This window comes from Triticum aestivum, chromosome 5A (assembly GCF_018294505.1).
Source record: "Triticum aestivum cultivar Chinese Spring chromosome 5A, IWGSC CS RefSeq v2.1, whole genome shotgun sequence".
NCBI classification, from domain to species: Eukaryota; Viridiplantae; Streptophyta; class Magnoliopsida; order Poales; family Poaceae; genus Triticum; species Triticum aestivum.
Window position 1 is genome coordinate 623,718,221 of NC_057806.1, and position 15,868 is coordinate 623,734,088.

Sequence of the window (15,868 nt, forward strand, 5' to 3'; positions counted from 1 at the left end):
TCTTGCCTATATCATATCACGGAAACCCTTCGCTTTGGAATGTGGAGAGATGGCTGAGTGGACTAAAGCGGCGGATTGCTAATCCGCTGTACAATTTTTTTGTACCGAGGGTTCGAATCCCTCTCTTTCCACTCCCTTAGATCATTTAGGACTTTCGAATTGGAAAGAATTCTGACCCCCGGATTTTCTCATAGATAAATGTACGAAACAAATCCAATTTGTAAGAAAAAAATAAAAAAACTGAATTTTTACTCCTCGCTTCCAGGATTCCGTCCTGGGTCATTAGATAAGAATCCAAAGATAAAGAGTGAAACAAAGAATATCACTACTGTATAAACAAAAAGTTTGAGAGTAAGCATTACATAATCTCCAATATTTTTTAAGGAATAGGTTATCAGTTTTTCCTTACCACACAGATCCACTAGGATGGTTTTTCTTATACCTAAAGATGCAAAAAAAGAATTCTTAATTTTTTTTCAAGAATTCGTTTATAATAAGCACTCTTATCAATAGCAAAAAAAGGGTTAGGTGGTTAGGTATTGTGTAGGTACCTTTAGGTACGTGCTCAATCTAGGTGCAGGGGAGTAGAAAGGTTGATCCAAATTTATTGTTGTAGCTACCCATTCAATGTAGAAGAATTTAAATTTTAGAATCGAAGGTTCATAATATAAAAATATAAAACTTCTCGGCTTTTACCTATTTTTTTGGAATGAACACATCATTCAATTTGGCATACAGAGTACTAAAGATTTCATCGAAGACTACAACAGCTTGCCAAACAAAGGCTAATAGAAAAAATAGAGGTATAACAGGCATAATATTCATGATTGGATTGAAAATAGCATAAGCTTCGGGTAATTTGGAAAAGAAAAAACTAGTAGGATAAAGAACAGAACTAAAACAGATACAGCTTAAACTAAGTATATTAGGCATAACAAGCATTTCATTCTTGTAGAGTAAATAATTAGATTTTTCTTGAGTTATTTTTTTAAGGGAAAGAAGGAAAAGGCTGATTCAAAATCTTTTTTCTTCGGACTTTCCCAAACACAAAATACCTCCTTGTATTCACACTCTCAAATGCGAATGGAATAAATTCGACTTTCATATAATATCTTAATAGAATTTCATGTAATGATCAATGCATTATTTTGATTCTATATTATCCGCATGTGTAGAATACTAGAAAGAGAATGTCCCTCTTTTTTATGTAATTGAAATGGTATTGATGAATAGCAAATAAACATAATAGTGTTTAGTTAGTGTCGCATAAAACCCGGAATGGGGCGTGGCCACATGGTAAGGCAGCGGGTTTTGGTCCCGTTACTCGGAGGTTCGAATCCTTCCGTCCCAGATTGTTTCTGATGAAACAAACGGTGAAATCATATAGCATTCCATACGAGACAAAAGTTTATTAAAGAGAATAATGATATCTTATTCTTTCTCAAAAAACATACTCTCTCTATTCACTTTTATAAGACCTTGAAGACATTTCAAACAATGTACAAAACAACCCATTTTGAGTTGTCTGAAATGACTTACAAAAATGAACAAAGGGAGTAATAAAGTCTTAAGTCCAATCAAATTGACTATCTTTATTTCATAAAAAATGGGATCTATCAAGCACATTCAGGATATGCTTCTAGGACGCGGATTTTTAGAACACACGGCCACGCGATGCCGAAATCATGTGCATCCGCGAGCACATCATGATTACTACTCCCTCCGTCCCATAATATAAGAGTGTTTTCTACACTAACGTCTCCGTCCCATAATATAAGAATGTTCTTGTATTATGGGACAGAGGGCCTATTGTCCCATCGAAATACCTCACGCGTTGTCACCTACGCAGTGGAATACGACGCAATACCTCACGCGTTGTCACCTACGCAGTGGAATAGCGAACCAACCTGTGGTTGAGATGGTTAGGTGGACAGTGGTATCCCCAACCCACCAGGGTTCAAATCCTGATGCTCGCATTATTCTTGGATTTATTTTAGAATTTCCGACGATGCGCTTTCAGTGGGAGGAGACGTTCCCGTCGACGACGAGGCGCCTACGGTGACTTCGTAAATCTCAAGATGATATGCCGACTCAGTCTCTCGGAGGTGCTCATAAGGGTAGAGTGTGCGTGTGTGCGTTCATAAGGATGACTGTATGCACGTGTATATGAGCGCTTGTGTCTGTACTGATGCTAAAAAAAAACCTACGCAGTGGAATACGACGCGCTGTACCACGTCTGAGTGGGCCACACTCTCTTTATGTTTGTATGAATACGGGCTTGTCTGTCAGCCCTTCAGTCTGCAGTTCGGGTTGGCATAACTGCTGTTGACGTTGGCCACACCCAACACATCATTAAGCACCCCCACCTAATTGTAAAGAAAAGAAGCATGCCACACTTCCTCGCTCGTGGCTGTGTACTGCACATCTTCCTCAAGCCGTGTCCTGTGGATGATCAGAGGGAGAAGAGAGATGGTTTCAGCTGTGTACTTCACTTTATCCGTCGTTTTTTGTGTCTTCGGGGAGACAGCCTCTAATAAGAAAAAATGTCATTTTTTGGGGGCAAGTTCAGGATCTGGGTGCTCAAGAGGGGCGTGAGAGATGCATGTTTACCCCGATTCTGTTATTTTGTGGAGCATAACCTGATTTTCAAAAATAACGATGCGCTCGTTTAAATTATAATTCACTTGTTAAAAAAAACAGATTCCACCCATTTCACTTAATTCAAACAAATAATTTCAATCATTATTCGTTTGGAACGACATATTTCACTCCTTTAATAAAAGACAGACTCCACTCGTTTCACTCGATTCAACAGCTTTTCGCCCTGAAGTCGTTTGTATCCAGGTACACTCCGCTCACTGTTGACGACCTCCATGTCAGACAACACGTCCGGCATGTGTTCGAGCAAATATCGTTGAGCTTTTTTTTTAAATGCTATGTCGTTTTTTAGAGTACGTAGGATGGTGAGTTACTCGACCATGGAGAATGAGTTGTTGTGTGATGCGTGGCTGGCGGTATCTGTGAATTTCATAGGTCGGACCAGAGGGCCGCCCTTCTGGGAGCAAGTGCGTGAAAAGTTTCACGTAGGAAAGCACATTGCGCCCTACGGCATGTACATCATTCAATGACGCAACGTGAGGTCGTTATCATATCACTGGCACGCTATCTTGCTCAGCGTCATCAAGTTTTGCAACTTGGTTAGTCAGCTCGAGGCAAGGTTGCCATTGCACGTGGACATGGAGGAGATGGTAAGTTTTACTTCCTCTTGCTTAACTTGTTGATTGATTCATTCACTCAATGTTGGTCTACACATTATATGTAGTTCGCACGCGCCACCGTGGTGTACCACAGGTCAAAGGGACGGCCATTTACGTGCACACATTGTTGGATGAAGCTGAAGGGAAAGTATGCGTGGGAGGACATGGTCCGTTCATAAAAAGACTTGTTGTACATCCGGAATCTAGTCGAATTCGAGACCTTGTTGTATTAGATTTAATTTGCATGCTATGTGTGGATGATTTGTGCTACTTTTTATTTGAACTTTGATGAATATCTGCCGGTTAGCATAATTTCGTCAGCTTTGTTAAAATGCGGTTTGAAATATATGTGACTAGCGTTGGATGGCTGTCTTCCGCATCCGTGTCCGCAGGCTGATCCCAATTTTTTTTGCAGGTTATCGTTAAAGATGCCTTACACTATCTCAAGAGACAATAAATGTTCATGTCAGAATATTGAAGTTGGCCTGACGGGGGGCTCCTAGGTGCTACAGGCCCGACTTAATTGACGTATCACTCAATGCGCTGTTTGTCTGAATGCCTGCCTTGTGGTCCATCTGTTGGCGAGGGAGTAGGAATGCTATAACGCTTTGTATACAGTGCATAGATGTCAGTAATACTAGTCGTAATTTAGGACTGCACAAATCAAATGGGAACGAGCAGGCCTGATACCGACTACGTGTGGCCAGTTATCCATTCATGATTATTCGGAGCTTCTGCCAGTAATACATGCATAGCTAGACGAGAGGAAAAGGAAGCTACCAATTCTTTGCAAGTATGAAAAGTTAATTTACAGTTTTTATTTACAAACCTGCTTAATCTCCCTGAGAAGATCCTTAACGTGCGGATTCACACTTGGGCGGGCCCCTGTTAATCCGTTGATACTTACCTGTGCAATGTGGTTAAAGCGTTAGTTAATTACCACATGGTCACTACATATAAACGCTAAACTTGCAACAAAGCAGTTTGAATTTTAATTATGCATCTAATTGGCACTTACAAGGTACACAAACCCTTCGGAAGCTGATGTGATCTCATTCATCCTCTCTGCCTTTGTAGTTGGTGTTGTAAGCAGCACCTGCACCCATCTCTTCATCAGCCTAGCCCGAGTACAAGTGTACAACTTGACTATTTTCTTTTCTTTCTTTCTTTTTGAATGAGGAAAATATTTGTTAATGACTTAAGATATACTTGTATTATTAGTTGTTCAAGACGGTTTATATGCGATTAGAGCGGATGGCTAGGGAGGTTTTTACCTAATATTGATGGCAACATAAACTTCGGATCGGTCCATCATCTCTTTCGTTATAAGTATAGTGTTGGTCCTATATGATTTTGTTGTTGCCGATATGTCAATTTTTATCTTTTCTTTTGTCAGAGACTATTGGTGATTATTACGTGCATCTTAACTATAGAGGATCATCATATATATCTGATTGCGGCTACATTTTGAGTTAATAAAACGCTCTATGAAGACCATACCAGCTCGATCTCGTTCTTCTTGGCTTCAATGCTCAGAACACTTGCCTCCGTGTAAGGAAGATCGGGTACTATAAGACCTGTGACACATGTGACAAGGGCGAATTAGTAACTCCATTATAAATAAGTTTACTCACATGAAAAACTAATTTCATTAATTACTAATGAAGAATTAATTAGTGTGATTAAGTAGCTACAGAAATGCATGTGCAGTTAATTAGCAGTGAGATGAAGAACGCAGCTGGTGGTTACTTACCTCGTACACCGGCCTCTCTGGCCGCGGCGGTGAAGCTCCCAGTCCCTCGCCGCTCGATGGGGTTGAAGTAGGAGAAGATGACCACCGGGCAGGATAGCTCCGGCGTCACCTCTTTCAGCATCGCCATCACGGTGTCTGACGTCGCGCCGGCCGCGAGCGCCCGCGCCGCGGACGCCTGGATGACGGCGCCGTCGGCGTAGGGGTTGGAGAACGGCATGCCCACCTCGATGACGTCGGCGCCACAGGCGTCCAATAGCCTGAGCGCCTCCGCCGTGGTCGCCAGGTCTGGGTCGCCGGCGGTGATGTACGGGATGAACGCCGTCTGTGCGCAATCAAAAAACTTAAGCATGTCGGTCGGTCCATGCGTTACATCGTGGCGCAAATAAAAGAAAAACTTGGTGCGCTGCATGTACCATGCCGTTGTCTCTGGCCCGGGACATGGCCTTCGCTACCGACAGGCCGCCGTTACCGGCGGGCAGGGGCGCCGGGGCCAGCGTGGTCGCCGCCGCGCGCGCCCTGACCGCATGCCTCCCCAGCGCGGCTGGCGTGGCCATTGCTGGGTCGACCGAGGCCGTGGCGAGGGCTCTGACGAATACAGGCTTCACCGGCGGTGTGGCCGCTGTGAGGCTCGCCGGGGGCGAGGAAGACGGGGAGAGGGATGCCTTATGCGCGAAAGCCATGTACGTAGTAACGGACGATGCTGTTAACTCACTTCGGTGTATGTATATGCAAGAGCAGCTGGGCACGCTTGGACTTGATGGGATCGAAGTGTAAGATCGATGCTGCTAGCTGGGAGTGGGATCGATGACGAGAATGAACAGCTGGTCTGCTTGTGATTATATAGCGGTTGGGTGGAGCTCGAAATGAGTGGTTTGTTTGGCTGTCTAGGTTGTAACCGTTTTTTTTAGCAACAGGTTGTAACCGTTTTAACTGTAAATAATGGTGTGGTGATACTTCGTTTGGTTAAGTCTAGTCTTTATGGTGCTATCAGATCTTTGCCCCATGGCACTTGTGGTTTTCTTTTTTAACACAGTTCAGACACGGACACTCATACATAGACACATATACTCATCTTTATAAATGCACACACGCACATCATACTCGGACTCGACTCCCCTGATGTGCGGCAGGGTGCAGTTGGGTCATTGACATGTGGGCCATCCGGCTGACGGGCCCACATGTCAGTGACCGAACTGCACACCGCAGTACGTCAGACGATCCCTATCCATCCTACTCCTATGAGCACCGCTGGGAGACTGAGCCGGCACGTCATCTTAGATTGACAAAGTCTTGATATTCATTTTTGATGGGAATATCCCCTTGCACTGGACGCACATCACCGAAAGGTCTGAAATAAATCCAGAAAAATGCGACTATCATATCCGATAAAGGGTTTCCCCCCGCTTTGGATTATAAAGCAACCAACCGATACAACGAGCTTGCTGGGGCCACGGGACAAACAAGCCCAAAAGAAACACACAGAGAAAGAAAGAGAAACAAATGGCAACAACGGCAGATCAACGAAACAAAGATGGCCGGCAACCGTTGCACCCTCCAGAGAAGTACCACCGCGCTTCTAGCACTTCGAGGTGTTGCGTACCGAGCAGCACCTTCAAGAAGGAATGCAAGGACGACGCCGCTGCTGCCCGGACAAGTCCAAGAGTTTCCCCCGGTACGCAGAGGGCAGTGGGGAAGGGGTATATCCGACGCCCTTCAGGAAGGTCCGGCGGTGCCCGCATGCGTCACCGCGTCAATGACGGACGAGCCACCAGGGATTTCTCCCACCCAAGCAACCACCACTAACCCCGACGATCTGAAGTGCACCACCAGAACTGTCGCCCACCAACACGTGCCACCACGGTCACCGAACCATCAACGCCGTCTCTCTGAGCCACCGACATGAGACCTGGGGGAGGGACGAGGAGCCAATGGGCTCGGGGGCATCCGCCACTCAGCCGACGGGAGGGGACTACCACCACCGCCGTCGCGGAGCCGACCGGACGTGACGACAGGAGCTTACCAGGCCCGCACAGGCCCGGCCGGACCCCAAAGGATCTGTACAACCCCTGCCCGCCACGCTGCAGCACATCAGCCGACGAAGCCGCGACCGCCCGCAACCCTCGACGCCACACCATCTCCACCAGGGAGCCGCACCGCCTCGCGCCGGAGCGCCGGCCCGCCCCAACCCAGATGAGGCCCAGATCTGGGTGGAGCAGAAGCCGGCAGCCAGCCGCACCACCACACGCCCCGCGGCCAATGGCAGCGCCGCCGCATCAGGAACGATCTAGACCCACGGAATCCTGCCTCCAAGCCACACCATCGCAAGCCGAGGAGCACCGCCTCCAGCCACCGACGCCCGAGCAGTGGAGGCCGCACGCGGGGACAGGCAGACCCGCCGTCGCGGGCACCACGCGAGCAAGGCCCGAAGGCGCGCACTGGCGGCGGCGGGAGGAGCGAGGAGCGAGGGGGTGCGCTGGGGGGAACGGGGAAGGGGCCCCGGTCGCCTCGCTTGGGGAGGCGACGCGGGGGTAAAGGGGAGAGGGAAGGGGGAAGGGGAGGGATGGGGCGAGAGAGAGGGCGAGCGGCGGCTACCCGCGACGGGGGAGCCGGCGGCGGCGCGGGCGAAACCCTAGGGAGGGGGCCATGCGACTATCATATGCCGAGTGTAGAACTTGAACCTGGTGGGTTGATACCACCACAAGGAACCTAACTATCAGAGCTGCGCTTAAATCATCACATGACACATGTGGTAAACAATCCAAACAATTCAAACAAAAAAAATACAATTTAAGAAGAGCTATGCTCAATTCGCTTGTTGTGGGTTCTCTGACATGCCCTTGAACTCGCTTTTCACTCTTTGTCTTAAACTCTGTAGCATTTCCGTTATGAAAAGGGGTTTGGTCTATGCACACAACGTGAACGGTGCGCGACATCATGCATGCAGATGCAGTGCGTCCTAGTAAGTAGAATTTAACCAAGGACACCGACCATTTTCAAAGAGGAATCTGCATGCAGCTGGTTGCAGCTAGTTGATGTCCAAGTGAGCGTGAGAGAAAGCATGGGTGGGGACGGAGAAGACTTTTTTTGGGTACTAATAAAGTGATAAAAGAATTATACGAGCATACTCGGCCGAGTCTTCAGGTTAAATGTGCTGAATAAAGTGTTTATACGAGGAAAGCGAACCAAGACAGTAACAGTTCACACAACAATTTATACGAGGATCACCTTTCCGTAGCAGACTGATTGGTCATATACAAAGCCAAACTGCCCACGCTGGCTTTTGTCGCCAAAATAGTGCTAGATCTACGGGAAGAATCCTATCATTAATCTTACGGCATGTTGTGGCGCCCAGACATGCAATAGTTTTGTCGGCGGATCATGCGGACGCTGGCACTACTGCAGATCGACGACTTTGTACGCTGCAAGGTGTCTAGTAAAATGAAGCGATTTTTGTTAAGCACCGGTACGTACGTCTTTACTTACAGCATATACGATTAGAATGAGCAAATCTTTTTTTAACATCAGTACAGACGCAAGCGCTCATACATACGCGCATACACTCACCTCTATGAACGCACACACGCACACTCGTCGGAAATTCTGAAATAAATCCAGAAATAATACGAGCACCGGGATTTGTACTTTGATGGGCTGGGGATACCACAGTCACTCTAACCATCCAACCATAGGTTGATTTGCAGAATGAGCAAATCTGATCCGTATATATCTAATGACGTGCCTATATATGCTGCGGTGGAGATGCATGTGTTAGATGCAACACCAAAGACATCCTCATTGGGAGGAAGGCTTCCGAGGGTACAGACCACCCGAGTTTTGCTCCTCCGTAATAAACATGTTTGAGACGTATTAGTCATCAAAACGACCGCCACCGGCTCAGATGTCCGTCCAACCCACTGTTAATTGGGCCACATGTCCTCATAGCTATGTGTCCTACTCGTCTCTTTTTCCCTCCTGGCCTGCATGGCTCATTGTCAATCATAATCCACAATTCACCGGATGTGAAGGACACGTTTGGATGTGTTCCCAGACATTTGGTGATATCCATTAGGACAGGTGATTCATGTTGGAGTTGCTCTTATGGCCCTCCGTTGTGCCAACTTTTCTAGGGCGGCGATCTATCTAGATCGTGGTTGTCGGTGTCTTCTGATTTTTTTTCTTTCAAAAAGAAGGTTATCCTCCGGCCTCCGCATCAGAAAGATGCATGCGGCCATTTTATTAATAAGCAAATAGTTCAACAAAGTCTCCAAGTCTCAAAAAACAAAAGGGCTCACAAAGAGCTAAAAATATGAAAACAGGATAGCCACAACGGGCGGAATAAAGATGGATAGAAAACTAAACATTTATCCTATTATATGACCGCCATCCAAATCGGTTGAAAATAGCCAACGCTACCGTTTCCTAACGGATAGACCCAATAACTATACGCTCCCTGGCATCCGTCAGAGTGAGTAGCGACTACATATAGATTAATGTGGTGGCTCGGAAAATAATCTGCAAGAAATGAATATGTGTTGTTCTGTTAAAAACCAAATCGTTCCTGCAGTTCCATATAGCCCATAGTAAAGCACATACTCCCACACGAATATTTTTCGCTATTTCTGCCTCAACTCCATTTAGCCATGTCCCAAATAGCGTGTGGATGCTATTTGGAGGAGTAATGCTAAACGCTATATGAACAGACCGCCATAAAATTTTAGCCATTGGCAATCAAGAAAGAGGTGTTTGATAAATTCATCATGATCACAGAAGCTACATCTTTGAGATCCTGTCCAGTTACATTTTGCCAAATTGTCCTTAGTAAAAACAACTTGTCTGTGAACAAACCACATGAACACTTTAATTTTTAAAGGCACTTTGACTTTCCAAATATGCACAGACCGAGGGATAGAGCCAGTGTTGATAATATCCACATACATGGATTTTACTGAAAACACTTCATTCTTAGTTAGTCTCCAGTGCAACTGATCTGGATGTTGAGAAAGGTGAACATCCATCAATCTTCTCAAAAAATGAAGCCATTAATGATTTTTAAGCCGTTGTTTTTACAAGCTTTTGTCTTTGGACAAGGTTGCTCCAGCAAGATAAAGGTCCAAAGGCGGCAACAAGCTATGCTTATGACGCGTCACCGATGCATGCAGAACATAGAAGTTGCTGGTTATTGAGAAGGTCTCACCTGTAATTTCATATTCTTGGATGATGTGTGTTTGCAAATATTTGGAGAATTTTTGTAGAATGATTGGTATTTTAGAAGAAAAATCCGATCTCATTGAGAGATTCTATGCTAGTTTGCCTCCGTTTAAACGTACATACAATATATTTAATGGCAAAGATATATGTCTTGAGCTCCCCCCTAGAAAAAGATGATATACATGTCTTGAGTTGGAGCGGTTCCGTTTTTGTCATGTCACGAGGCACATCGTCCTTGGGACAGTGACAGTTAGCAAGCTGGTGCACGGCTTGACTAGTCTAGAAAGGGAAACTGATAGGTCCAGACACAAAAAAGTAACACATGGAAGCCCATAGGCATCTGTCTGTTTCACGCACCGTCCAATTCACGTACAGGTCAGGTGCAAGCTGAACCCACGCTCGCGCTCGCGCTTCCACCCGCTCTTGCTTGGCCTCCGGCCGAGCATATCCCTTATCGTCGTCTTGAGCGTGATAGGCATGTATACCTCGTCCTAGTTTCTCTACAAATTTAGCAAGGGATCATAAATAGGACTTTTGTAGACTTTTCCTTAGCAGTGCGTGGAGAATGTGTGTCGCGTGAATAAACACGCATCGTTTCGAGAAGGAATCTGCAAATGCTATTTTGAGATATTTTGAGACCGAATCGTCGGAATATGCATGTTTTCTTGGCGGTTCCTCGGGATAGTTACACTGTTAATGACGAAGATATTTTGAGATATATCTTGAAGATGTTTGGGATCATGGCGCGGCTTGTTGCAATGTCGTTGTCATTTTCTGTCGAGCCACGGTAAACATGCGTCAAACCATATATGTTTCATGCACCGTCCTTTGACAGGGGCAAGCGATGGCTTGACTAGCCTATATGAAGAAATTTCAAGGATGACAAAGATAGTAGTACCAGGCAGGATAGAGGCGTAGGGCTCGTCGCTTCTGCCCGTTACTTTCAGGCCAGGCAAAAAGGAGCGTCAGAGAAAAATCTAGTGCTACCACCCTACTATATGTGGTAGCAGTACCAAACTGCTTCCATAAATTGCTAAAACATTTGTGTATATAGAGACAAAATGTATCTTTCGCCTCACAATATTGTATGACTGTAAATTCAATACACAATTCATGATACAAGAAAGGCAAGTCCGGTTGAGGTTGTGAACATTACATGAAACACTATTTATTGCGGGTCTTGAATTCAACACCGTTCGCTCTGAAGCTTATCTTTTTGTATCTTGGACTGTAAATGTGGTGGATGGTAAATATATGACGTGTCTATATACTCATCTTTTTCGAAATTTTTGAGTTGGTAACAAGTAGCACTATATAGTCTGCCGACGGGGGTGCGCCTTCACAAGGACATCCATCGCCGAGCTTGTGCACCAGGTGTCCCATGCGTTAAACATAGACCAAGAAATCATAAATACATACATGGACTTGTATTAGGAATTAAAAGTAAGCCAACTCCTTCCTCTTCGAGCAACATGTGTTCACCTATGTTGGTTTAGGGTAAGGTCAGTTCACCTAGAGGATCACCCTATGAATTCATTTTTTTTCCTGTGTCCTTTTAATGGGTCCAACACTAGGATTGAGCCATATGTTCAACAGATTAGCGAAGAACGTAACAGTTGCCTGGATTACTCGTGAACAGTCTGGAAGCGGCAATACCGGTTTGGTACTAAGTTACTAACAACTCCCCGAATGTGAGCCTAAACTTCAAGACGTTTTACGGTACATCCAAGTAAATATTAGCCATTCATTCAACCCATTCAAAGCCATGGATTTATCAATACTACCACAGAATCGGGTAGTATTTTCTAGTAAAGGGGCAAAAAATGGACAGAGGTGGGAAACAAATCTCTCACACGCGAGGGTATGTTTGGTATCGTTGGGTCACGGGGAAGCTGCGGAGGGGAGAAAGAGTTGTGCACCGGTTCTTGGGGACAACAGCTACGGCCGGCGGCGACCATGGGATTATAACTTTGCAACCGCCTAGTTGCCTCCGTGCTTCGGCCACATCATCTCAGCGACTTGTAACCTCCCTGAGCAGGTGCTGCCGTGCTTCATGCTCGAGGTGACTGACTAGGGCAAATTACTACTCCTTCCGTCCCAAAATAAGTGTTTCAACTTTGTACTAATTCTAGTACAACTTTGTACTAAGCTTGAGACAGTTATTTTGGGACGGAGGGAGTATAATATTGAGAGTGGAAACTAATGTCATGGTGGAGATTACTTCCCAAGTATTGTTTCTGATGTTTTCTACTGCAGATGATGGCGAGAGAGACCGGCGAGCGCGGCGGGGGTAGAGAAGACGTGAGGCGAGAGAGACCGGCCACCGCGGCGGCGGCGAGAAGACTGAGGCGACAGAGAAAAACGGGATACCCAGGTGATTATTTACAATCACGTATCATACTGCTAACTGGACCAATTTACCCTTGAGTTAGTAAAAATAAAATCAAAATTTGGTAATCACAATACCCAAAAGGCCCATAAAATCGCTCATCTGATCCTATACTACTCTCCTCTGGCAGTAGTAAAATGCACCGTAAAATCTCTCTAAACGAGTCCTCAAATTTGAAATCCTAGAAAGATTTTTTTGATAAAAGCAGCAGTTTTTCAACGTAGCTTATGATGCGGTTAACTTCACCGTTTGATGAGCCATTAAACCATCGACATGCTCATGTCTCCTTGGACACAAGGAATGAGCTCTGTATATTTCGTGGCCTTAGCTTACAAAACTGCATTGCAGGAATGCCGGCTGATCCATTCATGAACGTTCGTGGATTTTGTGTGGAAGAACTATGTAACCAAACGGTGTAGAATCTTCTTATGGCCGACCCGTAAGCAGCGTATGTTCACGGTTCACCGATGTTAGGATGTTCCTTGGAGGTTTAGCAAAAACAATGCTTGCACATCCTTCTCACCGGGATGTGGCCCATCTTCCTTGTAAGGCAACGGAGTAACCACTACCTTAACCTGGCTGGTCATCGCGCAGACGGTCGTGTAGGCTCATATCCTATCCAACGCAGTGGCGGAGCTAGAAGCATGTTACGCCTGGGGCTGTTCTATGTTGAGTGATAATTTTTCATGATTTTTTCTACTTTGTATAAAGGAATTACAAGGGAAGTTGTTACTAGGCCTGGGGCTATAGCCCCAACTACCCCAGGCTTGTCTCCGCCACTGATCCAACGCCTTCAGTGTTGTTTGCAGTTGTTCCCGTAAATTGGCGCACACCCCCATCCACCTTGGGCTTGGCCCTTTAGCACTTTTCTCTTTCTCGTTCGCATCGTATTGCCCGCTCCAGGTTTATGGCCGACCAGTCCACCTTGTTTTTATTTTCTCACCGGTTTTAGGAACCTTCTAGAAGCTACCATTGTTTTCTTGAGCGGTTTTCCCCTGTATTTTCCAGCTAGAATTTTGTAAGACTTTTCTTTTTCCCTCTTTTCTTTTCCTTTTTTGTTTTCATAAAATTCATGGACTTCTTTCAAATTTGTGAACCTGTTTTCAAAATCCTCTCGCTTTTGTGAAGCCTTTTCTCCAAATTATCTGAACTTTTTTCGAATTATAATTTTTATTTCAAATGTTGTGAACTTTTTCTCAATTCATGAATTTCTTTTAATTATGAAAATTTTCAAATTTTGATTTTTTCCAAATTTCATGAACTTTTTTCGAAAGGTTTGAAGTTTATTATATTTTTATTAAAAAATTCCTTTTTGAAAAGTCAAGAGCCAACTTTCTGTGGTCAACAGTTGACTGGTCAATCAGTCATCAGTTACACTCGTTGGTCCACCAGTCAACCGATTTAACCAAAACGCAGCTTGGCCGGCCCATACGCTTTTGCGCGTGAGCCCCAGTTAGCTCAACTGACGCCTAGGAGCTCTCTCACTTAGGTTCCCTTCGTGTTAGGGTTTTCGTCTCCTCCCGGCGGCGCTTTGGCGATCGACGTGGAGACCTCGCTCCCCTGCCTCCTCCGTCTGCTACGGGGTCTAGAGCGTTGCCTCTCGACCGACGCTGCTGGGGAGGAGTGGTTAGGGTTTTCCCGTCCGCGGCAACCCAGGTTTTCTCGGACAAGAGATCGTGATGGCGGGCTCGGCAGCGGCTTCTGAAGCTGCGCTGAGCGATGTGGAGAAGATGATGAAGGACTTGGGTCTGAAGGAGGAGGATCTCTCGGACATAGTTGTGGAAGATGGAGATATTCCAGAGGAAGAAGCTAGATGGATAGCGATCGCGTGAGTCCACAACGACAAACCATATAGTCAGTATTGGTTCTTCAGGAATATGCGTGTTGCTTGGGACCTCGCTCAAGAGGTCAAATTCCGGCCACTAGAAGATAACCTTTACACCCTTCAGTTCTCATGCTTGGGTGATTGGGAAAGAGTCATGCAGGAGGGGCCATGGACGTTCAAGAACAAGGTGGTGGTGATTGAACCCTACGACGGATATACTAGACCGTCCACCATTGAACTCAACAAGGTAGAGATTTGGATCCAGATTCACGACCTGCTGGACCTGCTTTTCCGTATGCTAAAACCATTGGCAGCAACTGTTGGGGAGTTTATCTATGCCGAGCCAAAATCCCAAGACTTCGAAGGGAATTTCTTCAGAGTTAGGGTTAAGATTGATGTGACGAAACCACTGAAAAACGCGGTCTCGTTGGTCCTAAAACAGAAGAGGGAGATCTTCCTCGTTAAATATGAGCGGCTCCCTGATTGGTGTGTAGTTTGCGGGCATCTTGGCCACTTGTTCAAGGAGTGTGGGACTGGAATCCATCCTCCGTCAGCTTTGGTGTTCAAAAACCTTCAGGCCGATTGGTTCCGGGTGCCAGGCAGAGGGCCAAGAGAAGGAAGAGAAGCTGGAGGCAACAGGGGTAGAGGTAGGTCAGGAAGGAACAGAGGAAGGGGTGGAGGCCGCTCAGGCGGTGAGGCCAGCTTTAGCACATGCAGTCAAGCTCAGGACACAACAATGGCGGATGCAGAGGCTAACAGGAAGAGGGATGCCAAGGAAGTAATTCAGAATTCAGGAAAAACAGCCACAAATTTGGAGGTGCTTGAAGGGAGTCAATCTTCGGCCCTCCAGCTTGCCATAATACCTCCAAGCCCATCCAAGCAGGATCCAAAGAGAACCAAGACAGCTGTGAACCAAAGTGACAAGAACTCGGGAAAGATTTCCACCACCAACAAAAATGATGCGCGTTTGGCGGGCCTCCCAGGGGGGTCACGCCTGGCGCAATGAGTATCCTAACATGGAATTGTCGTGGGGCTGGCAAACCCGCGACAATTCACGAGCTTCGTGATCTAACGAAGCAACATGCCCCCTCTATCGTATGTATCCTAGAAACTCAAATAGAGGGCTCCCGTGTGGAGAATTTAGTAGGTACTTTGGGTTTTGATAAGAGCTTTGCAGTTAGTAGTTCTGGTAGAAGTGGAGGACTTGGTCTTTTTTTGGAAAGAGGAAATAAAGGTTGAAGTTATCGGTTATTCGGAGTACCATATTGATGTTACTATTGATGCACTTGTTGAATTTCAAATAAGAGTCACCTTTGTGTATGGCGAGGCCCAGGTAAATCAGAGGCACAAAACGTGGGACATGCTCCGTGGAATTGCTGACTTGAGTAACCTCCCCTGGGCAGTGATCGGTGATTTCAATGAAGTTATACACGCAC

General features: G+C 45.9%; 1 protein-coding gene and 1 non-coding gene across 3 annotated transcripts in view; one reads left to right on the forward strand and one right to left on the reverse strand.

Moving 5' to 3' along the window:
• The window catches only part of LOC123105414 (tryptophan synthase alpha chain), a 6,823-nt gene extending 995 nt beyond the window's left edge, over positions 1-5,828 (reverse strand). The window contains exons 1-5 of one of the 2 annotated variants that reach the window (XM_044527474.1): positions 5,424-5,828; positions 5,011-5,332; positions 4,758-4,834; positions 4,276-4,353; positions 4,087-4,164 (exon numbers count right to left, since the gene is read on the reverse strand). In XM_044527474.1, coding sequence (XP_044383409.1) covers positions 4,087-4,164; positions 4,276-4,353; positions 4,758-4,834; positions 5,011-5,332; positions 5,424-5,690 — 822 coding nt within the window. In that variant the 5' untranslated portion in view covers positions 5,691-5,828. The remainder of the gene's footprint in view (positions 1-4,086; positions 4,165-4,275; positions 4,354-4,757; positions 4,835-5,010; positions 5,333-5,423) is intronic. The other variant, XM_044527475.1, reaches the window with a different exon arrangement.
• On the forward strand, positions 44-131 carry TRNAS-GCU (transfer RNA serine (anticodon GCU)). The gene has a single exon. It is a non-coding gene; the product is annotated as a tRNA-Ser (tRNA).
• Positions 5,829-15,868: the final 10,040 nt, after the last annotated feature.